This window comes from Eptesicus fuscus, chromosome 1 (genome assembly GCF_027574615.1).
Source record: "Eptesicus fuscus isolate TK198812 chromosome 1, DD_ASM_mEF_20220401, whole genome shotgun sequence".
Taxonomy (NCBI): Eukaryota; Metazoa; Chordata; class Mammalia; order Chiroptera; family Vespertilionidae; genus Eptesicus; species Eptesicus fuscus.
Genome location: NC_072473.1, coordinates 124,663,984 through 124,690,166, shown reverse-complemented (window position 1 = coordinate 124,690,166; position 26,183 = coordinate 124,663,984). Strand labels below are relative to the sequence as shown.

The 26,183-nt window shown below is 60.7% G+C and overlaps 1 protein-coding gene across 2 annotated transcripts; it reads right to left on the bottom strand.

Annotated features, from left to right (window-relative positions):
• Positions 1–26,183, bottom strand: FLNA (filamin A). 2 transcript variants are annotated; one of them, XM_054712261.1, is made up of 47 exons: positions 25,712–26,183; positions 22,418–22,666; positions 22,203–22,300; positions 21,925–22,072; positions 21,271–21,389; positions 20,602–20,679; positions 20,349–20,511; positions 20,044–20,244; positions 19,374–19,511; positions 19,165–19,288; positions 18,926–19,062; positions 18,648–18,841; positions 18,373–18,486; positions 18,144–18,287; positions 16,828–16,951; positions 16,585–16,745; positions 16,409–16,499; positions 16,154–16,323; positions 15,298–15,415; positions 14,937–15,199; positions 13,910–14,507; positions 13,638–13,811; positions 13,394–13,556; positions 13,157–13,317; positions 12,893–13,063; positions 12,147–12,270; positions 11,900–12,056; positions 10,854–11,043; positions 10,676–10,699; positions 7,912–8,159; positions 7,694–7,789; positions 7,411–7,513; positions 7,148–7,288; positions 6,910–7,038; positions 6,551–6,724; positions 5,597–5,758; positions 5,302–5,505; positions 5,073–5,225; positions 4,840–4,962; positions 4,458–4,724; positions 4,175–4,312; positions 3,874–3,989; positions 3,189–3,321; positions 1,973–2,149; positions 1,608–1,826; positions 1,320–1,523; positions 1–514 (listed from the first exon to the last, which is right to left on the bottom strand). In XM_054712261.1, exons 1-47 carry the CDS (start codon positions 26,082–26,084, stop codon positions 327–329), a joined length of 7,944 nt encoding a protein of 2,647 aa, XP_054568236.1. In that variant the 5' UTR covers positions 26,085–26,183; the 3' UTR covers positions 1–326. The 2 variants fall into 2 exon arrangements, with proteins under 2 accessions (XP_054568236.1, XP_054568268.1); XM_054712293.1 differs by lacking the exon at positions 10,676–10,699.

The following is a 26,183-nucleotide window of genomic DNA, read 5'->3' as shown; positions in this document are numbered from 1 at the left end:
TCAGGAGAATGAAAGCTGAGCTTTATTCTTCTTGGCTGGGGAAGGGAACTAGCAGGTGGTCGTGCGCAGGCCTCCACCCGTCACCCCTCCCAGAACCAAAGAAAACAGGCAGAGCCACCAACGGTTCCCGCTGCTCGCTTCTCTCCTTTGCCCAAGCAGAGGCAGGTGAGCGCAGGGCAGGGGTGGCTGCAGTGACAGGGCGGCCAGGGCTGGCCAGGGCTCCGGGGGGCTGAGGAGAGGAGGAGGAGGGGGGGCTGCTTGGGAGGGGGCGGTGGGCACGGGGACACTTCTGGTCCTGGGAGTCGCCACTGGCACAGGCACAGAGCTCAGGGCACCAGGACACGGTAGGGGCTGCCCGGGATGTGCTCGTCGCCCCACTTGACAACCAGCGTGTACTCCCCCTTGTCCTTGAGCAGGTAGGACACGCTGTAGAGCCGGCTGCCCACGTGCTTCACCAGGATCTCCTCACAGGGCGTCCGGGGGCCGTGCACCCCCACTAGCAGCATGTTGTTGCCTGGCGGGGGGGGGAAGAGGGGAGAGGGCCTCAGTCCCAGGCTCCAAGCCCCCTATTTTCAGTTGTAACTATGCTGACCCCCCGCCCCCTCCTCCTGTCCCCCTCACCTGTTCCAGGGTTATAGCCTTTTCTTTTTAAAAAATTATTTATTGACTTGGGGGGAAAGGGGGGGGAGAGAGAGAGAGAGAGAGAGAGAGAGAGAGAGAGAGAGAGGAAAGAAAGAAACATGGATTTGTTGTTCCACTTAATTATGCATTCATTGGTTGATTCTTGTCTGTGCCCTGACTGGGGATCAAACCCGCAACCTTGGTGTGTCAGGATGATGCTCTAACCCAATTGATCTACCCAGCCAGGGCTGAGTGAACAGCCCTTTCTTTCTTTTTTTTTTTTTTTGTTTTACTTCTTTTAACATACATTTTTATTGATTTCAGAGAGGAAGGGAGAGGAGAGAGAGAGAAACAGCAATGATGAGAGAGATTCATTGATCGGCTACCTCTTGCACGCCCCACACTGGGGACTGAGCCCACAACCCGGGCATGTGCCCTGACTGGGAATCGAACCGTGACCTCCTGGTTCATGGGTTGACATACCCACTGAGCCACACCGGCTAGGCTGCCGCCCCTTTCTAAAGACCTGCCAGCACCCCTGCCCCCCAGCCAGGCCAGCATAGGAAACTCCAGCTCCTTCAAGGTACTTAAGGCAGCGGGCAGGGAGGCCAAGATAGGAAGTGGCTTTAGAAGCGACGGCCACCCCCTCAAAGGCATCCCCACCCCTTCAGCCTCCTTCCTGTGTTCCGGGCACCCACCTGCTTTGCTGCAGTCCACGGTGAAGCTGCTCTTCTGGCCCACGTAGGCCTTGCTCAGCCCCAGGCCCTTAGCCAGCACCTTGCTGGCATCAGTGGGACCTGGGCCTGGGGTGCCGTGCTGGGGGACACTGGCCGTCTTGGTCAGGGAGTCTACAAATACTGATGATGTCTCATGGAGGCTGTGGTTGCTGACGAGACGGGGGCCTGTGGGGCAGAGCAGGTGGGGCTGAGAGGTAGCTGAGGGCTAGGCACCGAGGCGGGCGCCAGCAGTCTGCTGCAGAGGCTCACCTGTGACTTTGGCCTTGAAGGGGCTGCCCCCGATGTGGTAGGGGCCACCGTATTTGATGGAGATGAGGTAGCTGCCAGGTACCATGGGGGTGTAGGTGACGCGGTAGCCCTCGGGGCACTCCTGGCAATCCATCTTCACCTTGGAGGGCCCGTCGATGGTGACCGACAGGGCACCGGCTCCCGCATTGCTTGTGTTCACGATAAACTCAGCTGGGCTCCCTGGGGACACAGGAGGTCGGGCAGAGCTGGTCTGGCCCACCCCACTCCAGCCCCCCACTGCCCACCCAGCAGCATAGCTTTGTCATTCTTGTGTGCCTCCTGTTGTCACTGAGATCTTAAGACGGGGGCTCTAGCAGCTGACCTACCTGTGACGCCACCTTCCAGGCCGGCTCCGTAGGCAGACACCAGCCCTGGGTCCCCTCCATGCCCAGGCTCCCCAACTCGGATCTTGAAGGGGCTTCCAGGGATGTGGGTGCCATTGAACTTGACATCAATCAGGTAGACACCATTCTCCCGTGGGATAAAACGCACGGCGTACTTATCTGAGGAGCAGAGGGGCATGCTGTGGACCTGGGTCCCTCCCCACAAACCGAGCAAGTGACATCTGTGAGGCGCGACCCTTGCCCGCCAGCCTGAGCCCAGCGGGTCCACGCAGTTCACGCAGCTTCTTCCATGGACCATGCTGGGCACCCACACCCCACAGCACAGACCTAAAACTTGAGGGGTGCAGCTGTAGATGCCCAAGCAGCCTATCGGGGCTCATTTGGACTGAAATCTTTTACAAGCAAAACACGCATCTCACTGCCTCTTTAAAAAAGTTACCATGGCCCTAGCCGGGTTGGCTCAGTGGATAGAGCATCAGCCCGTGGACTGAAGGGTCCTGGCTTCGATTCCGGTCAAGGGCATGTCCCTCGGTTGCTGGCTCATCCCTGGCCCAGTCAGGGCGCATGGGGGAGGCGACCAATCGATGTGTCTCATCACATCGATGTTTCTCTGTGTCTCTCCCTCTCCCTTTCATTCTCTACAAATCAATGGGAAAATATCCTCGGGTGAGGATGAGCAACAACAAAAAGAAAGGTTACCAGGAATGCCAAGCTCCCTGCATGTTAACTGGGGCTCAGAGGCAGTGAGGAACTTGCTCGAGGCCACAAGGCTGGGAAGGGGCAGGACTAGGCTGTGATACTAGTGAAACTCTACCCGGCAGCAATGCACACCCTCTCACCCTCTCCCATCCCTGGGGTGCCAGGCCTGTCTGTAGGTGCCATGCCCTGGCTCAAGGGCCCTCAGCCCTCTGGCTGGACTTGCGGCCTCTCCTTCAGGAGACTGCATCGGACCCTGCGGAAGGCTGTCTTCTTTCTAGCAGTCGTGGCTGCTGAGCCAGATGCCCAGGGGCTTGGGTCACGAGTGGTGGCAGGGTCGCCTGGCTGAGGGGGCCCGGGTGTGGGCCCCCGTCTCGGCTGCTCACAAAATCTGGACCTCCTTTCGTACTCTCAGCCTGCTTCCCGCCAGCTGGGCAGGCCCACGGCTCCCAGTGAGGCCAGGGCAGGTGGCGGGGTGGCTGGGTAAGGGACAGGGCCTCACCTTGATCGATCTCTGTGACATAGCATTCCTCCAGGGCTCCCGAGGGGCTGTGCACCTTGGCATCGATCGCCCCCTTGGCCCCGTTCAAGCTGACTGCAAAAGAGGCTGGCTGGTTGACCTTTAACCCTGACTCCTGGAAGCACAGCAGAGGCGGTTAGATCGGGTGGTCAGAATGAGGGAGGGCGGGGCCCCAGAAGCAGGAGGCCCAAAGGCCTCTGCTGCACTTACCCATCTGGCGTCCAACTTGGTTTAAAGAGGGAGAGCCATTGATTCTCGAGGGGCAACAAGCCACAGGCACACACCCCTGCCCCCGCCCCCCCGGGCGCATGCGCTCCACAATCACACACCCCCCCCCCTGGGCAGCATGAAGGGAGGGCGGCCCCACCCTGGGCAGCACTCAGCCCCTGCAGGCTGTCCCTCTTTAAACCTCAGCCCTGGTGCTCAAGGGGCACAGGCTTCTGTTCAAAGCCTTTAGACCTGAGACACGAGAAAAACTCCACGCGGTGGCCAGGGGTGTGCCCTGCCAACCCAAAGCGTGGGCTGCGCCCGGCCAGAGCAGAGGCCCGGCGCCCCGAGCGGGGCTGGGCGGGTCACTCGGACACAGAGCCGAGGCCTGCTCCGTGCACTGGCTCTGGTCTGGCCGGGCCCAGGAGCCCCAGGCGGGCGGTTTCTCTCAGTGCCTCACCTGAAGACTAGAAACAGTAAGGCGGCGGGCGTCGCCAGACGGAGAAGCCACAGGCACCACGAAGGGGCTGTCGGGGATGTGTTCCTCGTTGAACTTCACGGAGACCTCGTAGTCACCTGCAGAGGGAGAGACGCAGATAACGAGGCCCCCGCTTGGCTGCGTTCTAGCGTCCCGCCTCCCACCAACAGCCCAGTGGCCCTGGGTCAAGGTGGAGAGGGGAGCCGAGCAGGACTGTGCACAGACCCAACCAACACCCACACTGAGGCATCGCCGCCCCTCACCCCGGCCCGGCCCTCAGTACCTGGCTCCTGGACCACATAGGCCACACCACAGGAGCCATCCTTGCGGTCCTCGAAGGAGATCTCGGCCTTGCTGGGGCCCTCGACAGCAATGGCCAGGCCCCCAGCGCCGGCTTCCCTGGTCCAAATGCTGAATTCAGCTGTGGCAAAGCAGTGTGTCTGGTGAGTGGAGCGCAGGCGCACCTCTCCCGGGGCTGCAACCCCTGACCTCAGCCCCTCCACCCCGCCCCCCCCCCCCCCCGACCCTGCCCAGGAGAGCAAGAAGCTGGCAGGAAGCAGGCCTACCTGGCACTCCAGCCTCGGCCCTCTCGAGGCCCGGGCCTCCGGCGCGGACCTTGTGGGCACCCCCTTCCCCTAGGGGCCCCACGGTGAACTGGAAGGGGCTCCCAGGCACGTGCTGGCCCTTGTACTTGACGCTGACCGTGTGCATGCCCATCTCAGCGGGCACGAAGCGGATGCAGTACGTGTGGTTTTCCCCTTCCACAATCTCAGCTTCATGGGTCTTGCCTGATGGGCTGGTCACCTGGGCTGTCATGTCCTGGATGCTGATTTCTGCAGGTGGGGGACAGCCTGGTGAGCAGGAGCTTCAGACCCCAGACTTCTGCTCGGGGTTACCGGTTACCAGGCTTCCCCAGCCCCCCCCCCCCCGCCTCCCTATAGCTCCTACCGGGGATCTTGAGGCTGAGGTCACAATGACTGCCAACATTGGCCACTGAAGGGGCCCGTCGCCTGCGTGTGATGCTCTCTTTCACTCGGCCTTCGCCTGTCACCTTCACGGAGAAGGGGCTGCCTGCAGGAGGGGAGCACAGCCCGCACCCCACACGGGTTACATCCTGGCCCTGGGGTGCGGGTTAGGGAGATCAGGAGGGTTAGGGAGAAATGCGCGTGCGCGGCACTCACCAGGCACGTGCTGGTCAGCAAACTTAATGTTGATGATGTAGTTCCCAGGCTCCGTGGGGCAGTAGGTGACCCTGCACGTGCCATCCTCCAGGTCCTCTGTGTTGATGTCCACTTTGCTGGGGCCCTCGATGGACAGGCTGAGCCCGCCGTAGCCTGCAGAGGGGACACCCCTGAGCCAGAGAGCCAAGCACAGTGGGCTCACCCTGGCGGGCAGGCCGCCATCGCTTACCAGCATCACGGGTGTCAATGATAAACTCCGCGGGCTCAAAGGTGTGGCCTTCATGGAGGCCCTGGCCCGAGACGCGCACACGGCTGGCGTCCCCAATCTCCGACTGGCTGATCATCACCGGGATGGGGCTGCTGGCCACGTGCTGGCCACTCTTTTTCACATGCACTAGGTGCTCCCCCGTCTCCTTGGGCACGAAGGAGATCCCTGGGCACAGAGCGGGCCGTCAGCCAGGGAAAGGCATGCCCCCGCCCCAACCTCCCTCCTTTCCAGAAGGCCCTGCCCCTCAGCCTCTTACCCACATGGCCATTGCGCAGCCGCTTCAGCAGACAGGGCTCCTCGCGGCCCGAGGGCGGCACCACTGTGGCCGTCAACAGGCTGAGGTCCGTCTCGGAGATGTTGATGGGGATGTCAGCGGCGGAGCCCACCTTCAGGTGGGACATGCGCATGGAGTCATCACCTGGCAGGGGACAGTCACTCAGTGTCCAGAAGCAGGGAGAAACAGCACCCACCCTGCCACCTGCCTTTTAAAAATATATATATATGTATATATATATTTATTTATTTTTAATATTTTATTGATTTTCTACAGAGAGGAAGGGAGAGGGATAGAGAGTAGAAACATCGATGAGAGAGAAACATCGATCAGCTGCCTCCTGCACACCTCCTACTGGGGATGTGCCCGCAACTAAGGTACATGCCCTTGACCGGAATCGAACCTGGGACCCTTGAGTCCGCAAGCCGACGCTCTATCCACTGAGCCAAACAGGGCTAAAATATGTATTTAAAAAATATATATTTGTTATTGATTTCAGAGAGGAAGGGAGAGGGAGAGATAGAAACATCAATGATGAGAGAGAATCATCGATCAGCTGCCTACTGCAAGACCCCCTACTGGGGATCGAGCCCGCAATCCGGGCATGTGCCCTTGACCAGAATCGAACCCGGGATCCTTCAGTCCACAGGCTGATGCTCTATCCACTGAGCCAAACCGGCTGAGGCCTAAAATATACTTTGATTGACTTCAGAAAGACAGGGAGAGGGAGAGAGAGAGAGAAACATCAATAATGAGAGAGAATCGCCAATCAGTTGCTTCTTGCATGGCCCACACTGCGGATCGAGCCCACAACCCGGGCATGTGCCCTGATCGGGAACCGAACCATGACCTGGTTCATAGGTCGAGGCTCAACCACTGAGCCACGCCCAGTCAGGCCACCTGCCTCTTCCGGTAACTTTCCCCACGGGCACCCACCTGTGACCCTGGCGGTGAAGGGGCTGCCCGGGATGTGCTGCTCATTGTACTTGACGAGGATGCTGTAGTCACCCGGCAGCACCGGCAGGTAGGACACGCTACACGTCCCGTCCTGATTGTCGGTGCAGCTGATTTCTGCTTTGGATGGCCCCTCGATGGCCAGGGACAAGCCCCCTATAGAGAATCGTGGGTGAGGGCGGGAATTGGACCCAGGACAAGATGAGGGAGAGCCCCAACACGCAAGCAGAGGCTGGGGGGCAGGGCAGGGGGCCCCACTCGGGAGTGTCTCTCCTGCGTCCAGCTCCCCACAGGCTGAGGGCGTCCACGGCACAGGAAGACCAAAAGCGGCTGCCACTCACCCTCTCCTGCGTCCTTGGTGTTGACTGTGAACACAGCAGGCTTGTTCACTACTCCGTGGGTGAGGCCTGGCCCGTAGGCAGTGACGTGGCCACAGTTGACGTAATCCACGTAGAACTGCAGGGGGCTTCCTGAGGCAGGAAGAGGGGCCATGTGGAATGGGGACCTTGCGTTGGCCCCCAAGTCCTCCCGCTGCCCCAGGCCTCTGTGAGGCGGCGGTGGCATGCTGCGGAGGCGCACCTGGGATGTGCATGTTGTCATAGCGGATGTCCATCTCGTGCAGACCAGCTTCGCTGGGGGCGTAGCGCACCGTCACAGTGCCGTCCTTATTGTCGGTGATGGCCGGCTGTGCCACTTTGCCGGAGGGCATCCGTACCTCCCCTGCAGGGCAACGGGACAGGGTCAGGACAGCCCGTTGGCACATCCTGGTTCCCTCGAGCCACCTCTGCGGCTCCCAAGCGCCTTCCTGGTTCCCTCGAGCCACCTCTGCGGCTCCCACTCACCTGTGATCTCGCCCTTCTTGATGGTGAAGGGGATGACAAGATCGAAGGGCCTCAGGCTGGTCACGTCCAGCCCATTGACACCCACCATGGGTCTCTCCTGGGCCTGCAGTGGAGACAGAGGGCCCAGGTGAGGGGCTGTAGGAGTCGAGGGAGTCCCAAGCAGGAAGAGTTGGGATCCCTCCTCACATGTGCCAGAACGGGCCTCCTGGGACACCCAGCTGGCCAGCCCCTCCCCAATGTCCCTTAGAGCTAGGCAAGCTGGAGGTGGCGGGCCAGGCCATACCCAGGTCTGCTGGGCACCCGGAGCATAGGTGTATGGTGGGGCCAGCTGCTGAGGCCGCAACGGAGGCTGCGCGGTGGGCTGGTCCCCAGCCAGAGCCTGCAGAGCAAACACAAGAGCTGCAGACTCTGAAATCAGAGTAATCCTTGGTGGTGGTGGTGGGGGGGGGGCATTCAGGATGGGCCCCCCCGCCAGACCCTTCACCCCTAGCCCCTTCTGACCGTCACTTGGAAGGGGCTGTTGGGCACGTGCTCGCCGCCAAAGCGCACACAGATGACGTATTTGCCCGGCTGCGGGGCTGTGTAGAAGATGTCAAAGGTGCCATCCTCATTCTCTACCACATCCACGTCCACCTCGGAGCCGTCGGGTGTGCACACAGTGCAGGTAACCTTGCCTTTGCCTGCAGCCTTGGTGTCCACAGTGATCACCGTTTCCTCCCCAATCTGGATGGTGGGGCCGATGCCAGCACCTAGTGGGGCAGGGCGGGTCCCCAGAGGGGGGCCAGTGCATGAGCTTGGCGTTCAGGCTGCTCCTATCCACTGCCTGCCGCCCGCCCAGGCCTTTTACTGCCACCACCAAGCACAGCCAGGCCTCCCGCCCCTGAACCCCGAGCTGGGACGGTGAGTAGTTTCTCAGAAGGCAGGAAAGGTTCCCTCGAGCCACCTCAGGCCAGGGAGCCCTGTCTTGGGGGGCAGCCCCCATGTGGGAAAGGCCCCACGGGTGGCACCCAGGTGTTTGGGAGGAAGGGTGGGCCTGGAGGCCCGTGAGGCCGCTGCTGCCGCTGGGGCACAAGTGTTTGCTGCCACCTCCCCTGCCAACTCAGCCTCAGCTGGTGCCGTGGACCGCGCTGAGCAATGCCAGTGCTCCGGGTTGGGCGCACAGCTGCCTTTGCCCCGTGGCCTGGCCCCGGCCCCCAGTGCTGTGTGCGCACGCGGTGAGGCGGGGGTCCTGCTGCAGTGTGGGGGGATGTGACACTCGCCTCCCGCCCCCCCCCCCCCCCCCCGCCCAGGCCTGAAGGGGAAATGAAAGTTTCCTGACAACTGAGAATGCTCGCTCAACCGAAGGCTCGTGGTGAGGGGTGGCTGGGCACAGCCCAGAGCAGGCAGGGAGCTGGGAGCAGGGAAGCAGGGAGCAGCGGGGTTAGCGCCCTAGCAGCACAGCGCACAGGCAGCGGCAGCACCCAGAGGGAGGGGGACAGGAGGCCCAAGCCACAGCCACCGCCTCTAGGTTGCAAGGGCAGAGCAGCTGAGCAGCCTCCAGGGCCCCAGAGTGCCTGAGGAGAGGGGAGGGACAGTGACGTTACGACCTGCGCTTAGCCGTGGAGGCTCAGGGGGTGGTGGGCTGTGAGGCCTCAAAGTGACAGGCAGGCTGGCCCTGGCCAGGGACGCCCCCAGGAGCATGGAACCTGCTCCAGGGTTGCATTCCAGGGGTTCTCCAGCCAGCCTGCCCCTGAGCTCCCCTGTGGCCGAGGGCTCAGGCTGCCCTAGGCTGAGTTGGCCTTCTGCAGCTCTCCTGAGGTCCAGGCCTGGCCACCTGCTGCCCACTCTGCCCTGGAAGGCCTCACCTCATACCCATCCAACACCCGTTCTCTCCAACTGAGAAGTGAACCCACCATCTAGCTAGTGGTTTGGGCCCCGACCTCAGGTACCCGTGAACCCCCACTTTTCCCATCCAGCCCATCAGGCAATCTTGGCTGCTCCATCTTCAACGCACACCTCCCAACTTGGTGCCCCCTTCTGGCTGATCTAAAAGTAACTTCAGCCCGGCCGGTGTGGCTCAGTGGTTGAGCGTAAACCTATGAACCAGGAGGTCATGGTTCGATTCCCGGTCAGGGCACATCCCCGGGTTGCGGGTTCGATCCCCATTTGGGGCCATGGAGGAGGCAGCCCATCCATGATTCTCTGTCATCATTGATGTTTCTATCGCTCCCTCTCCCTTCCTCTCTGAAATCAATAAAAAATTATTAAAAATTAAAAATAAAAATAAAAGTAACTTCAGCTCCCCAATTGGGCTTGCTACCTCTGTTCTGCACACAGTGGCCAGGTAAACCGAGACCACTCCCTCAACCAAGGCTTGACCCTGCCTCTGGTCCCCAAGGTCTTGTCCCCCTGCCCTAGGCACATATGCCTATCATCTCAGATCCCAGGGCCTATGTATTCGGCAGATGAGCCCCTGCTGCAAAGCCCAAGCCACCCTAACGTGTGCTGGCTGCCTCGCCCAAGCTCCAGGCCTGCAGCCCTCGGAACCTCCTAAGTAGCAATCGCCTCTTATTGGTGTCCCTGCCTGGGGCTGGCTCTCCCCTGCCACACCTGGTTGGGGACCCTCTGAATAACGTCACTGCTGGGGGGACAGGGGTAGGAAAGGAGGCGGGGAGGGCAGATAGGCCACCGAGTGCACTTTGGGGCTCTGAGGCTGGGCCAGGCCCCGCCATGCTGGCCGCCCAAGCAGTCGACGCTGGTGCTACTGCACTACCAGCTAGCCCCACCCGCTCATGCAGGCTGCGCCTCCCCCGGCCCGGGACGCGAGGCCCCTGGGAGGTGGGGATGAGGGTCTGTGGATCTGGCCAGGGCTGGGGACTCTCGCCTGTTGGGAGACCCCTTGTCCCCTTAGCCCATGCAGGAGCCCTTGACATGGAAGGAGGGAGCAAGAAGGAAGGGCCAGCTGCCCGCCTCCTGGGCTTTCCTGGGGTGCCAAGATCCCCAGACCCCAGAGCCCCAGTGGGGTGCCTCTCAGGATGCACCTCACCCCAAAGCTCTCAGCTGCAACCCAACTTCTCAGATGGGGAAACCGAGGCCCAGAGAGGGGACGGGCCAGAGCGCTCATGCTCAGCTCCAGAGGCCTCCCTGGGCCCTAACCCTCCGGCCCCCCCCTCTGTCCCTGCCAAGAGCTGCAGCTGGAACTGTCCTGGGAATCAGCACGGAAGAGGAAAGGAAGCTGCCCTCTGGGCAGGAGGGGCATTGGGAGTGGCCCCGGCAAGCAGCTTACCTAGCCCGTGACCTCCGATTGACACTGAGGTGAGAGGGCAGAGAGCAAGGAGAAAGGTCAGGTGAGTCACTCAGGGGGCGGCCCCCACTCCCACACGCTGCCCCAAGCAGCGAGCCCTTGCACACAGGCACACCCAAGCCCCGTGCTGAGCGCCGTGGCCGATGGCGGGCGGGCTCACCTGTGACCGTGCACTTGCTGGCATCCCCGGTGGGCACGGCGCGAACCCGGTACGGGGAGAAGGGGATCTCATCACCGCCATACTTGATAAGGATGGTGTAGCGGCCCGTCACATCTGGCACATAGGCCACCGTGTACGTGCCGTCGTGGTTGTCTTGGATGTGCGTCTTCTTGGGCTTGCCCTCGGGGTCCTGTGTGGCAAAGCACAGGGGACGGAGGTGGTTGTCATAAGCCTACCCAGCCCAGGATCACCTCTGGTTCTCTTTTTCTAAAATATATATTTTTATTCATTTCAGAGAGGAAGGGAGAGGGAGAGATAGAGAGAGAGAGAGAGAAACATCAATGATGAGAGAGAATTATTGATTGGGTGCCTCCTGCATGCTCCACACTGGGGATGGAGCTTGCAACCTGGGCATGTGCCCCGACCGGGAATAGAACCGTGACCTCCTGGTTCCTAGGTTGGTGCTCAACCACTGAGCCATGCTGGCTGGGCTAAGGTTCTCTTAAAGGAGCCAGCATCAAGTGCTGCTGCTGCAGGAACAGCCTCCAAGTCACTCAGCTGCCATGGCCCAAAATAGCTGCCTGCATCCAGCATGGTCCGTTACTTCTCCACTGGCAAGGGCCAGAAGAGAGGTCCCCAAATGCCCAAAGCTCCTGGCCCCCCCATGACAACAGGCAGGGCCGGGGATCTTGGCACCCATTCTGCTTTATCCCCACGAGTACCTCTCGGCTCCCATCCTCCACCCCAGGGCCTGCCCAGCACTAATGTCACAAGTGGGGCAAATTGAGGAACTAAGGGCTTTGGTAATGGGCTCAAAGTGAGGCATGAGCTAGTGTGTGGGTGGGGGAAGTCTGTGCCTGTCACCATCTTCCTAGACACAGGAGACCTGCCCTGGCTGGCATCATTCCCAGGGGAGACCTCAAGTGCCCCAGCTGCATGCTCTAACCTGCACATGGCTCCAGCCTGGGCCCCCACCTTTCCCTGGCCTTCCCTGTGCCTGGAGTGGCACCCAGCAGGGCGAGGAGCTGCCCAGGCCGCCAACTCACCGTGATCTGGACAGCCAGCAGGCCTTCCCCTGCGTCCTTTGCGTCAATGGTGAACTCCACAGGCAGGCTGGCGGGCACGCCGGTGGTGTTGAGCCCAGGGCCGCTGGCTTTCACCTTGCTGGCGTCGTGCGTAGGCAACACCTTGACCTTGAAGGGGCTGTTTGTTGGGCCAGGGTGTTGTGAGTGGTTAGGAAGGTTCTTGATGCCCAGCCTGCCGCCCCCAGCTGGGCAGTGAGCTGCCTCTTACCTGCGGGGCACCTCCTCTTCCCCATACAGCACAGAGATGCTGTAGGGCCCCTCACGGCTGGGCACGTAGTTAACGGTCTGGGTGCCGTCAGCGTTGTCCACCACATCCACTGGTTCTACCAGGCCTGGCCCCAGTCCCAAACACAGAGCCTCAGCCAGTCTCCTGAGCCCTCAGCCCCACCACCCAGGACGGCAGGGGCTCAGCTGTGTGCCCAGCCCCCACCCCAGGCCTACACCTCATTTTGCCCTCATCTGCCCATCCCAGGAATGGCCCTGTGCCCCGTGACACCAGAAACTAATCTGGGTGCCAGTTTGGACCCTGGCCCTATGTCCCCGCTGCCACATCTGTTCAGTGTCTATTCTCCCTCCTTCTGGTCCCATCACCTGAGGCTCCTCTATCAACGGCCCGTGCACCTGCTCCAACCTCTTGGGCAAGGCCTCTGCTCTCTTCCCGCTACCCCTCAAAGAGGATCATGCCCTCCCAACCTCCTGCTCTTTAAAAAATATATATTTTTATTGATTTCAGAGAGGAAGGGAGATGGAGAGAGAGATAGAGACATCAATGATGAGAGAGAAACATTGATGGGCTGCCTCCTGCACACCCCACACTGGGGATTGAGCCTGCAACCCGCACATGTGCCCTGATGGGGAATCAAACTGTGACCTCCTGGTTCATGGGTTGGTGCTCAACCCCCGAGCCACACTGGCTAGGCCCAACCTCCTGCTCTTAAGCGTGTGGACACTCACCTTTGGGTCCCTGGACTTTGACCTGTAGCGGGGCCACACCGGCCTTGCTCGTGTCCACTTGGAAGGACTGAGGCAGGTTGGCACGGACCATGCCTGGGCTCAGGCCAGGCCCAGAGCACTTCACCTTGGTCGCGTCTGTCACATCATGCACAGGGACTTTGAAAGGACTGCCTGGGTGGGGGGCAGAGGGATGGATTGGGTGTGAGACAGGGTGGAGGGCAAGCGGGTGGCTCCAGCCCAGCCCTGGCCGACCTGCCTCCTCACCTGGCACTTGGTGGCCGCCGTAGGTGACATTAAGGCTGTAGGTGCCAGCCTCATAGGGGATGTACTCAACTGAGCAGCTGCCATCTTTGTTATCCATGCAGGACATCTTAGCCTCGGAGGGGCCCTCTACAGCCAGGCCCAGGCCCCCTGTGCCAGCTCCCCTGGTCCAGACAGACAGCCAGTTAGACCTGGAGTTTCAAGGCCCATCACGCCCCTGCCTCCTGGGCACTTCCTCACCTCGTCTCCACGGTGAACTTGTTGGGCTTGTTGGTGGTGCCACTTTGGATGCCTGGCCCATGGACGCGCACTCGAGAGGGGTCGCAGCCCTCGGTCACAGGTACCTGGAAGGGGCTGCTGGGCACAGGGCTGCCATCATAGGTCACGTCCACAGAGTGGAGTCCTGGAGGATGGTGGCTGGGTGAGGAGGGAGCCCGGGCCACCCCACGCCTGCCCCACAGCCATGGGGAGCCCCGGCGCATACCCTCCTCGTAAGGCGTGTACTCCACTTTGTACGTGCCGTCACCACAGTCCTGCACGTAGGTCTCGGTCAGGTTGCCTGAGGGGTTGGCCACGCGGGCCTTGACATGCGGCCCTCCAGTTTTCGTCAGAGCCCGGGCATCCACGCTGAACTCAGTGGTAGCCTCTCGGAAGACGCCTGTAGGGGGACAATGAGGAGGAGGCATGGGCTCCGAGGGCTCTGGGGACCCTAGATGCCCCCAGCCCCCCCCCTTGTCTCGCAGTGGGGCCTCTCACCTTGGCCATCAATGCCAGGCCCGTAGCACTGGACACCGGAAGTGTCTACTGCGGGCTCCACCTGCAGCTTGCTGGGGAAGTTGGGCACAGGCTGGCCACCGTATTTGATGGTGACGGTGTAGGAGCCGGGGCACAGGGGGATGTAGGTGATGGTGTGTGTGCCGTCGCCATGGTCTTGTATGTGCACCTCGGCAGGCAGCCCGGCCTCGGAGCGGATCTCGATGGTCAGCTCTGCGCTGCCTGCACTTGAGCAGTCCACATGGAACTGGCCCGCCTCCCCAGCCGTGGCGCGCTCCAGCCCAGGGCCGGAGCACTTGACCTTGGATGCGTCAAAACAGGGCACCACGTGGGCCTTGAATGGGGAGCCGGGGATGTGAGTGTCGGCGAAGAGGATGTTGATGTTGTAGTCTCCGGGCTCGGTGGGCACATAGGACACGGAGCACGTGCCGTCCCCATTGTCCAGGCACTCGAGCTGCGCCTCGCAGGGGCCCTCCACGGTCAGGCCCAAGCCGCCCGTGCCGGCACCCTTGGTGTCGATGGTGAAGCGGGCAGGGGAGCCTGCACTGCCGCCCTGCAGCCCTGGCCCAAACGCCTTCACCTGAGGAGAGACGGGCAGGTCAAGAGCTGCAACCACACCACCTCCCTGACCCTTGACCCCTGGCCCCCACTTCAATCTATGTCCTCTTTTTTTAAATTTCATTTTTTTAAAAAATTTATTTTTTTATTTCAGAGAGGAAAAGAGGGAGAAACATCAATGATGAGAGAGACTCATTGATTGGCTGCCTCCTGCACGCCCCACACTGGAGATCGAGCCCACAACCCAGGCACGTGCCCTGACCGGGAATCGAACCTGGGACCCTTTAGTCCACAGGCCAATGCTCTATCCACTGAGCCAAATCAGCGAGGACAATCTACCTCTTGTTCTGGCTTCCCTCCCCCACGAGACAGGGGCATAAGCAGGCCTCGGCATGATAAAGGGTAAGAGCGTGTCTGGGAAAGACAGGGGGGGCCCCCATACCTCAGTTACCTTGCTAGGCTTTGTGGGAGGCACGGCTTCCAGAGGAAAGGGGCTGCCAGGCACAGGCACACCGTCGTAAGTCACCTCAACCTCATAGGACCCCTCCTCGCGGGGCACAAAGCGCACGACACTGTTGTCAGCCCCCAGGCCGGGCTCCACCTTGCAGGGCACTGATGCGCCCGATGGGCCCACGATCTTGGATGCCACTTTGCCTTGGCCACCAGCACCCTTGGACTTGACTGTGAACTCCTGGTCTTTGCCAACGTCCACCTCTATTGAGATGACAGAAGAAGGGAAAGAACTGTGACACTGAGCCCCGGCAGCTCCTGGGCCATCCTCGGTAACCACGACAACGGCCCCAACTACTTACTCTCTCCCAGGCCAGACACCTTGATCTTGCTGAGGTCCAAGCTTGGAGACACCCCCACGGAGAAGGGGCTCTTCGGGATAGGATCCCCTCCGTAGGTGACATTGACGCCCACTGGGCCCTGGGAGGGGTACAGAAGGGTAGAGTCATAGGTCATGACCCTGGTCTCCTGGCCTGCAGCTTCCCCAGTTAGGAATTGGGGACTGGTCAGAGAGACACTGGCTCTCCTTTTATTTTTTTATTATTTTTTAAAATATATTTTTATTGATTTTTTACAGAGAGGAAGGGAGAGGGATAGAGAGTTAGAAACGTCGATGAGAGAGAAACATCGGTCAGCTGCCTCTTGCACACCCCCTACTGGGGATGTGCCCGCAACCAAGGTACATGCCCTTGACCGGAATCGAACCTGGGACCCTTCAGTCCACAGACCGACGCTCTATCCACTGAGCCAAACCGGTTTTGGCTGGCTCTCCTTTTAAAAAAAAAGTTTACTGAGTTCAGAGAGGAAGGGAGAGGGAGAGAGAGATAGAAACATCAATGATGAGAGAATCATTGATCGGCTGCCTTCTGCACACCCCCACCCCAACTGGGGATCGAGCCCGCAACCCGGGCATGTGCCCTGACCGGGAATCAAACCATGACCTCTTGGCTCATAGGTCGATGCTCAACCACTGAGCCACGCCGGCCAGACAACTGGCTCTCCTCTTCCGCCCCTGGCCTTCATGCCCACTGTCTCCCAGGGGGGAAATGGCAGTGAGCGGGAAGCCTCCTGGAGCAGCCCACCCAGCCCACCGCTCAAGGAGGACCATGGACGTGGTGGGTGCAGAGGAGGCGCAGCTGCAGAGGTTAAGGGCGCTACCTGCTGTATAGGCGTGTACTTGACCGTGTAGGTGTTATCGTGGTGGTCGATGATGTCCACATCACGCACTGCTTCCCCCTTGGCCGTTCCCGAGAACTGGACATCCAGTTTGCCCTTGCCAGCGGCTTTCGCATTGACCGTGAAGTGGGTGGGTTTGCCAAGCTCAACACCTAAGGCGACACGGCAGCCATTAGGGGCACGTTGCCTCAATCCCCCTTGAGGTCCCCGACCTCTCCAGAGGGTGGTCATCCTCACCTGTGCGGCTGAGGCCAGGGCCCTCTGCCTTCACCTTGCTGGCATCATGGGAGGGTTCCACCTTGACCCGGATGGGGCTGGTCGGTGTAGCCTGCAATGGTGGGAGAAGCGGACTTAAGAGGAGAACAGCACCCCAATGCCCAGCAGTGTTGGGAGTGGGAAGCAGCGATACCCACCTGGTCGGCAAAGAGGACCATGATGGTGTAGCTGCCAGCCCCACGCGGTGTGTACTTGACCGTGAAGGTGTCATTGTCATTGCGAATGATGTCAAAATCGATGTCGGCCTCAGCCGGGCCCACCACACCAGGGGCACACTTGATGCCAATGCTGACATCGCCTGCAGCAGGGGAGGGAGTGGAGGCTGGGACCTCATGTGGATGCCTCACCCACATGTCCAGCCACCTGAGGCGGAGCCTTACCCTGGCCGGCCTCCGTGCAGTCCACGGTGAAGTAGGTGGGCTCATGAGCCTTGAGCCCTGTCTTGGCCACTCCTGGGCCATACACCTTGACCTTGTTTGGGTGGCTGCCGGCTCCCACGTTCACCTGCACAGGACAAGGTAAGGGTAAGGGCATTACCAGCCTGGAGAGGCAGGGGACCCTTCATTGACTGCTGGCTGTTATGCAAAATGGTGCAACCACCTTGGGTCTTGTGGTGCCTCAAATGATTAACCATAAAATGACCATATGGTGCTGTGATTCTGCTCTTACGCATCTGCCTCCCCAGAGAGATGAGAGCACTCGTCTGCATACTTGTACCCAAATGTTCATAGTGGCACTATTCCCAACAGCCAAAAGGGAAAACATAACAAAGGCCCATCAACAAATAGCTGGATAAATACAATGTGGTCTAATCCATACAATGGACTATCATTCAGCCATGAAAAGGCAGGAAGTACCAATTCATGCTGCCATGTAGAACCACAATGAAAACATTATGTTGAGTGAAAGCATTCAGACACAAAAGGCTAGACATTGCATGGCTCCATCGCTAGCAAAGGTCTAGAACAGGCAGAAAGCAGAATAGTGGTTGCTCAGGGTTGGGGGAGGGGAATTTTGGGGGGAAGAGGAGTGTCTGTTTGGGATGATGAAAACTATCTAGTCTTGCCCGGTCGGTGTGGCTCAGAGATTGAGCATTAGTCACGGTTAGATCCCTGGTCAGGGCACATGCCCGGGATGTGGGCTCAATCCCCAGTAGGGGGTGTACAGGAAGCAGCCGATCAATGATTCTGTCATCATTGATGTTTCAATCTCTCCCTCTCCCTTCTTCTCTGAAATCAATAATAATAAAATAAAAAAAACCCTCCCTAGTCTTCAATTGTGTAATCCATCACACAACTCTGAATGGATCCAAGACTACCTAAGCTATATACTTGGAATGGGTGAGCTGTGTAGGATTCACGTTTTATTTTTATTTTAGTTTAATATATTTTATTGATTTTTTACAGAGAGGAAGGGAGAGGGATAGAGAGTTAGAAACATTGATGAGAGAGAAACATCGATCAGCTGCCTCCTGCACACCCCCTACTGGGCATGTGCCCGCAACCAAGGTACATGCCCTTGACCAGAATCGAACCTGGGACCCTTCAGTCCGCAGGCCGACGCTCTATCCACTGAGCCAAACCGGCCAGGGCTGGGATTCACGTTTGATCTAAGAGAGCTATAGATAAAGACAGGACAGGTGCCCTAGGAAGATGTGATGAAGGGCTGTCCAAGGCCCGTGGGAGGGCCGGCTCACCCGGAACGGGCTGTTAGGGATGCTGACGCCTCCCCAGGACACCATGGCTGTGTGCTTCACGGGCTTCCTGGGCACGTAGGAGCAGCTGTACGTGCCATTGCCATTGTCCTTGACTGATGCCTCCACGGGGCAGCCCTCGTTGTCCTGGAAAGTGGGTGGCCAACTGGTCAGTACCCAGATCTGGGCACCTGCCCACCCCCCACCTCTGTGCCATGGGTGGGCACCCCACCTGCACTTGAACCCGGAGAGGGGCCTTCCCGCCGAGCTTAGCGTCCACCGTAAACTCCGCTGGCTTGTTGACGGCCACGCCCGTCTTCTCCAATCCAGGGCCACGTGCCTTCACCTGATGGGAAGCCACCCAGATCTCAGGGGACCAAATGCAGGCCATCAAGGAAACAGGGTGGCAGGGAAAACACCAGGGCCCGGAACCCCAACCACTCCGCCCAGCCCCCAAGGGGAGGCAAAAGGGGGCCAAGGCCCGGGCCAGGGGCACGTGTGCATTACCCTGTCTGGGTGGAAGTCCTGCGGCGCCTCCCGGATGTCAGCCATGAAGGGGCTGAGGCGGATGTCCTCGCTGTTGCACAGCACGTGCACAGCATACTCGCCGGCCTCCTGGGGCCAGTAGCGCACATCACAGGAGCCATCGCCCTTGTCATCACATTCGATCTTGGCCTGCGACGGGCCCTCCACGGAGAAGCCTGTCAACAGCCACCAACTCTATCAGTGCCCTGGAGCCTGGCAGGGGGCCCCCCCCGGTGCCCACGCTGCGGCCTCCAACTCACCCAGGGTGCCTACGTCATCCCCGATGGCCTCCACCACGAAGTCCGCTGACTTGCCGACGACACCACCCTCCAGGCCGGGCCCCCAGGCCCGTACCTTCTGATTGCCACACTCTGTGCCCACCTTCACCTCGAAGGGACTGTAGAGAGAAAGCCACACGGGGGTGTGTGCTGAGGGACACTGCCCTGGAGGGGCACGGTCCTGAGCAGGGTCGGGGGGTTACACTGCACTGGGGCCTCACCTGCGCCCGATGTTCTGGCCCCCCCACGTGATGGTGACGGTGTACGTGCCAGGCACCGTGGGGTAATACTCGAAGCCGTAAACACCATCGCCCAGGTCCTTCTGTTTCACGCGCTCCTCACCCTCTGCCAGAGACAAAGGAGGGCCTCAGGCCTGCCCAGCAGCGCCCCTGGGGTGGCCGCTGCCCGCCTCAGCTGCAGGCTGACTTACTTGGACCCTTCACAATGACCTTGAGCTCCCCACTGCCCGCGCCCTTCGTGTACACCTTGAAGTCGGCAGTCTCCTTCACCCGCACGCCTTTGGGCTGGAGGCCCCGGCCGACGGCGCGGCAGGCACTCGGGTTACAAGCTGTGGGCAGAGGGCTCATGAAGCCACTGGGGCTGGCACGGGGCGACCCCTCCCCTTGCTTCTCCCCACAGGGCTGGGCCATCGGGATGAGGGTGGGGACCCTCAGAATTGGCCCCAGGAGAGAGGGAGGGACATGCCAGAAAGAAATAAAAGGGACCCTGACCCCAGGACCTGTGGCCCAGACCAGGATGTGACAGCCTCCTCCCCACCTGCCCGGCCCCACCCAGCCCGCCCCTCCCAAAGGGAGACAGATCCAAGTACCGTTGACCCCGTGGGCAGAGCAGAGAGCAGCAGGATTCTAGACAGCTCGAGCAAGTTCTTCCGAAGGTGAAAGCGTGAAGAGAAAGAGAGATGGAGAGGGCGAGAGGAGCAGGAAGAGGGGTCCCAGCGGGGGAGGAAAGAGAGCTCACCCCGACAGTGGAAGCAGAGACCCCGGGTGCCAGGGTCGGGAGGGCTGGAGTGGGACCCTCCAACCAACCGTCCCATGGGAGGCCCCAGCAATGGGGGACGTAGGTGGCCGGGACCAGCCTACCTTGGCCAATAGTAACAGTGTAGGGGCTGCGAGGGATAGGCACGCCAGCGAAGGTGACGTGCACAGTGTGGGCACCCTCCATGGTGGGCTGGTAGCTGCAGCGATAGGTGCTGTCGCCCCTGGCCTCCAGCTGAGGCTCCACAGTGCCCTTCTGTCCGGTAGGGTCCTGGATCGTGACCTCTACGTCACCTGAGCCAGCTCCTGTCCCAAAAGTGCCAGCTTAGCTCCCAGAGCCTCCAGGCTGCTCCGGGACCCCAGCAACAGTCCGCCACCCCAGAACCGCCTGCCCGGCAGCCTCCTCTCACCTGCGGTGAAGATCTCAAAGTAGGTGGTTTTGTTGGCGATGTTGCCGCTGGGCTCCAGGCCAGGGCCCTGGGCAGTCACTTTGCTGGCGTCACCCTGGGACTTGTCCACGTACACCTCAAAGGGGCTCTTGGCGATATGCTGGCCAGCAAAGAGCACGGTGACCTGTGTCCAGGAGGGGCAGGCTGTGAAGAGGGTCGGGGCCCCACAGCCACTGTCCCTGCCACCAGCCTCCCCCACGGGCTGAGGGCTCACCTTGTGAGTCCCCGTCACCTCGGGGACATACCAGACAGAGAAGGTACGGTTCTTGTCGTTATTGGCAGTCACTTTGGCCTGTGGTAACAAGGAGCCCATGAGCCTTTGCTAAGACCAGAACCTTTATTATTTTTTATTTATTTTTATTTTTATTTTTAAAAATATATTTTATTGATTTTTCACAGAGAGGAAGGGAGAGGGATAGAGAGCCAGAAACATCGATGAGAGAGAGACATCGACCAGCTGCCTCCTGCACACCCCCCACCGGGGGATGTGGCCGCAACCAATGTAGATGCCCTTGACCAGAATCGAACCCGGGACCTTCTAGTCTGCAGACCGACGCTCTATCCACTGAGCCAAACCAGCTTTGGCCAGAACCTTTATTTTTTTTTAAATATACTTTTATTGATTCCAGAGAGAGGAAGGGAGAGGGAGAGACAATAGAAACATCAGTGATGAGAGAGAATCACTGATCGGCTGCCTCCTGCACGCCCCACACTGGGGATCGAGCCCGCAACTCAGGCATGTGCCCTGACCGGGAATCGAACCATGACCTCCTGGTTCATAGGTCGATGCTCAACCACTGAGCCACACTGGCCGGCCGGGCAAGAGCCGCCCCTTTAAATTAGAGGCACTGCAGTGCCCTGCCCTGCCTGAAGGTGGCCCTACCTCCTCCTGGTGTCCAGCTGGGTCCTCCACATACACCAGCACCTCGCCCTGGCCGGCACTTCTGGTCTCCACAGTAAACTCTGCCCGCTTCTTCACCATATTGCCTGTGGGCTCGATGCCTGCCAAGCGAGAAGGAGAAAGGCATGGCTGGCCGCTAGGGCCATGGCCTTACCCCTCCCCCATCACCCTTCGGGAGCATCTCCTCCCACAGCTCGGCCCCCTCCCCGCCATCCCTGTGGAACACTCAGAACTGGCTGAGTCAGTTCAGTGTGAACAACGGCGCGCAGAGCTTGGCCTTGGCCTTGGGCCCCAGCTGTACGTTTGCTGTGAGACAGGCCTGGGCCTGTTTTCTGGAACTTGCACTTGGCTTTGCCTGGGCCCTTGCTCCTGCGTGATACCCTGGCTGGCTTTGGTCTCCACTTACAGTAAAGTGGTTGGGTGCTCCCTCCTTGAACAGGTCCCACCTTGGGCTGATGGCTAGTCACAAGTGGCCAGTTTGGACCAGCTCTGACCCATTCCCGTCTGACTCTCAGAGGGGGGGGGGGGCATTTGAGAACCTAGCTGCCAATGTCCCTGAAGATCCCCAGGGACCTCCAAATTTCGAAAGGACACTGTCCCCCAGGGAGGCCAGTGCACAGGCCCCATGTCCCTCACCTGGCCCGTAGGCTCGGGCTTTCTTCGGGTTCAGTTTGGGTCTCAGGGGAGCCCCTGGCTTCAGCTTGGCCTTGGGGAACTGGGACAGGTAGGTCATGACGGAGTGTTCGTCCACATTGGGGTCCACGATCTCCTCGGGGGTGATCACCTGTCACAGTCCAAAGACAAGAGCCATTTGGCCTCCAGGCCTCAGATTCCCGGGATAGGACCCCGCCCCCCCCCCCCCACCCCTGGGACTTGGCCCCTGGACAGCCCTGGACGTCCAGGCAGAGTTGTACCTGAGGGATGCCCAGCCAGTCATCGGCCTGCTGCATGGCTTCCCGCGCATTGTTCACAGGCTTGCTGGCGTCCCAGGAATCCCAGTCAGGACACAGGCCTGCGGAACAAGAACGACTGAGTCTGGGGTCCTCCAGACTCCCCTGCAGGCCGTATCCACTCTCTTCCGCGCAGCCCCAGCTCCAGCCCCGCGCCTCCTACTCCCCACGCTCCTTACCCGGGGCGCAGCTATCCACCAGGGCGCCTAGGGCTCTGCCACTCTGCCAGTCCCGACTGAAGTTGGTGATGGGCAGCTGCGGCAGCTTGTTCTGGATCCAGCCCAGGAGCCTCTGCTTGGGCGTTTGCTTCTTGGCTTCTTCATCCTCCTCCTCATCCCACATGGGCATGGAGATGGAGTAGTGCAGAATCAGGGTCCAGATGAGGCCCAAGATCAGCTTCAGGTTCCCATCCACGATGGCCTTGCTGTCTGTGAGGGAAAAGGGTGGCGGTGTTGGGCAGCGGGGGGGCCCACCCAAGTGTCCCTGTGCACGTGTGCACACATGGGCTTGCGTGGGGGGAGGGTGCCCACACAGGGTGCCAGGTGGCTCCCAGGCAGTGGGGAGCGTGGCGGCACAGGGAACCCCATGGAGGGAGAGGCCCCCGGAGGGGGTGTGGGTGGTTTCAGAGGGAAGGAGACTTTTGGGGGCAGATGACCCACCCATATAGTAGTTAGGGGATGTTGCTGGAAGCCCTGGGGGACAAGAGGAAGGACTGACGACAGCTGCAGGCTGCAGACAGGGCCAGGGGAAGGCCCTGGAGTGAGCATGATGGGCCCATCACTCATCGCCATGGGTTTCCAGGCAACGAGCAGTAGGAACAGCACATCCCTAGTGGGCCTGGATGCCAGGGCCCCTGACCGGGGCTGAGGAAGGGGAAGAGGAAGGCTGGTGGGTGGGGCAGTTGGGAAATACAACTGCTGCCCCAGGGTGGGTGGCATGAGGCAAGGGAAGTGGAGGTGTTGGGCAAGGACCCTTTGGGTGGAGGGTGCAAGCCCCACCCCGCACTTCCTTAGTGCCCCCCAACCCCCGCAGGACCAAGCTGAGAGTCAGGCACGGTCCCGGCACAGGGGAGAGGCCGGAAGCCCAATGGAACCACCAGTTGGGCCAATGGGCCGTGGCTCACTGGGGCCCAGCAGGAGGATGAGGACACATTCTGGGGGGGGGGCCCCCTCGCCCAGCCCGAGGAGGAGGGCAGAGCCACTGAGGCTGGGTTGGACGCCCAGGGCCCAGCTTGGGAACTGGGGTAGCGGAGGCCATGGGTGGGGTCCTTGATCCCGCTGCCTCAGCAGAGCCCAACCGGCTGCTGCCTGCCCTCCTTGCCACCTAACGGGCTGCCGGGCTGTGGGCGGGCGGCCACCAAGCTAACCACAGGGGAAGTGGTTAGGGCGGGCACCCTGCACCCTGTCACCATGGGAACCCCTCTGGGCTGTGGGACCCACCCAAGGCCCCTGTGGGTCTCGGCTTCAAGGGGTGAGGGGCTGGGAGTGGGGCTCAGACAAAGGCCAAGCTTTCTAAGAGCTCATCTTCGAAACCCCTGCTGCCTCCAACCTACCCCAACCCCCAATCAAGAGAAAATACTTGTCTAGTGAGTCAACTTGGGGGTGGGGAGAAGGGGATGGACGCCACCAAAGGGCGCTCAATGGCGGGCGGCCTCTGAGTCCAGTAGGCAGCACCCTGAGGACCAGCTGAGCCACTCAGAGCAGAGTGGCCTCTCTGTCCCCAGACTGAGATGGGGGTCAGAGTCCTGCACCCCTGGCTTGCACTGTCCCCAAATGGTGGGAAAGTGGAGAGGGGGGCTTCAGGCTAGTGGTGACGGGAAGGCTCAGGGAAGACCAAATATACAGGACCAGCAGGGGCTTCCCACGAGGCCCCCGTCCCCAGAGTCCTGGGTCCAGCAGAAGAGCCCTAACGAGGCCTGAGGCCCACTGTGACCCAGGAGGGCACACACAAGGCCAAGCTCATCAGCCCTGGCGGGTCAGGCTGGGCCCACCCCCTGGTCCACAGGAGGCAGGCCTAGGCCCTCCCCATCCCCCCTCAGAAAAGAGAGAGGGAAGGGCCAGGCTTCGTAGGGAGAGTGCCTGGTTGGATGGCCCCGCCCCCTCCCACCCCCTTTCCCCAGCCCCTGGGCCAGCCTGCCCCCTCCCTCCCCTAATCACTGCTGCTTTCCAACATTTTTTTGCCTTATATGGCAAAGCTCTGGGAACTAGGCCTGCTCCAGCCAGCTCAAAAGAGAAGGGAGGAGGAGACCCCCCCTCAGACAGCTGGGGTGTGGCCCGCCTCCCCACATCCGGTTGCCCCCCCACCCAAGGCTCAGAGATGACTCAGCTTGGCTAGACACACACTGGGACTGGGGGGGTGGGCCTGAGCCTCCAAAGGCATTCCAAAGAAAGAGGTGAGGCCCTAGAGGCCAGCCCTCTGAGTGGTTGGGGGCACCCGAATCTTGGTCTCTCACTTTCTCAGGCTAAGCATGGACCGCATCCGGGCAAGGGGGCCAACTGCAAGGTCCCTTTCAATTCGGAGAAAAGTGCACGTCCCTTCTCTCTCGGTTGTACAATGCCCCCCAGCCACCAGTGCTGGTGCCCATCCCGGGGTGGGTTCCACCTTAAGAGCCAGGGATGCTACAGTAGGCCCGGTCAATGCCAGCATCACCAGCCCAGTGACACGGACACTGGGCTGGCAGTGAGCCCAGCACACGCTGGAGTACCTCCCAACCAACTCCTGCATTCAAGATGCAGAAAAGCCAAGTCCTGCATGGAAACAAGAGTTTGGCCCAAGTTCAACAGTAATTCAGTGTCTCAGTAGACGACAAACCAGCTCCCTTCACTGGCTGACACCCAGACTCATTTCAGGTACCGTTTTGCTGGCCATGCCCTTCTCTGGCCTCGTAAGTTCCCTGGTGGAGATCTAAACGGGGGGGTTAGAGCCATCTCTGAGGAGGGGGGCATCTCCCAAGACCAGCAAAAGCTGAGAGCCTTAAACAATGGAACCCACAAACTCTAACTCCCTTGTTTAAAGAACCACGGGGAAACCTGAAAGTCAGAAGGCCCTCTCCAAACTGCTGTAGGAGGTAGAGAAACCGGGCCTCCCGCTGCACAGGGATGGGACACTGGGCGCAGGGCAAGAGCCTGGCCAGTGCCCACCCTCCAGGCCCTCTCCCACAGCAAGCGAAGGGGCGGGGGCACGGCCTGCGGAGGATGTGAGCTCAGCCTGGGCGCGGGCCAGCCGGGGCGCGGCGGGCGGGGGCGCGTAGCGGTCCGCACAGCAGCGGGGCCAGCCGGCCAGCGCGCCTTTGTTCTCAAGGCCCGGCCCCGCGCGGAGCCCCTCGGCCGACGTGGGGCGGGGGGAGAGGGCCGGGAAAGCACCACGACTCGGGGAGGGTGGCTGGGAGGGGTCTACCCGGGGGGGAGATGGAAGGACACGCGGAGCCCCCCGCCCTCGCCCTCCCGGCGCCACGGGGCGGCACGCGCCCTCACCGATGGACACGAGCTTGATGTTCTCGCGGTCCAGGAACTCGAGCGCCACCGACACGTTCTCGAGCTGCATCTGGCGGAAGGTGGGCCTCTGGTTGTGCTTGCGGTGCATCTTTTTCTGGCTGAGCACCTCGAGCAGCGCGATAAGCCGCAGCCCGTCACTCAGGTCCGTCTGCAGGTTGGCGATGCGCTTGCTCACGCATTTGAGGTGCTCATTGCACCAGCGCGTGAATGTGTTCTGCTGGATTTTCTTCCACGGCGCGTCCTCCGCCAGGTCCTTCTCGGTGGCCGGCATCTCGGCGTCTCGCGTGTCGTTACCGCCACCCGGAGCCGCGCCCGCCGCGCTCTGGCCCGCTCGGGAGTGGGAGCTACTCATTTTGAGGCGCGAGGAGCCGATGGGCGGTGCTGCAGCCTAGGCGAGGGGACGGCCCTTTAATTAAAGTCGCAGGCACTCCGGCGTGCAAGGGGCGATGCA

Bases quoted from the DNA above. Each gene is read 5' to 3' on its own strand.
- FLNA (XM_054712261.1), bottom strand. From the start codon at position 26,084: ATGAGTAGCTCCCACTCCCGAGCGGGCCAGAGCGCGGCGGGCGCGGCT. The intron at 13,064-13,156 runs GTGAGGAGGCAG...CCCCCCACCCAG, and splicing joins CGGCGGCCACCAAGTGCCAG to GCAGTCCTTTCAAAGTCCCT. The intron at 11,044-11,899 runs GTGAGTTGGCGG...TTTGCCACACAG, and splicing joins TGCTGGCTGTCCAGATCACG to GACCCCGAGGGCAAGCCCAA.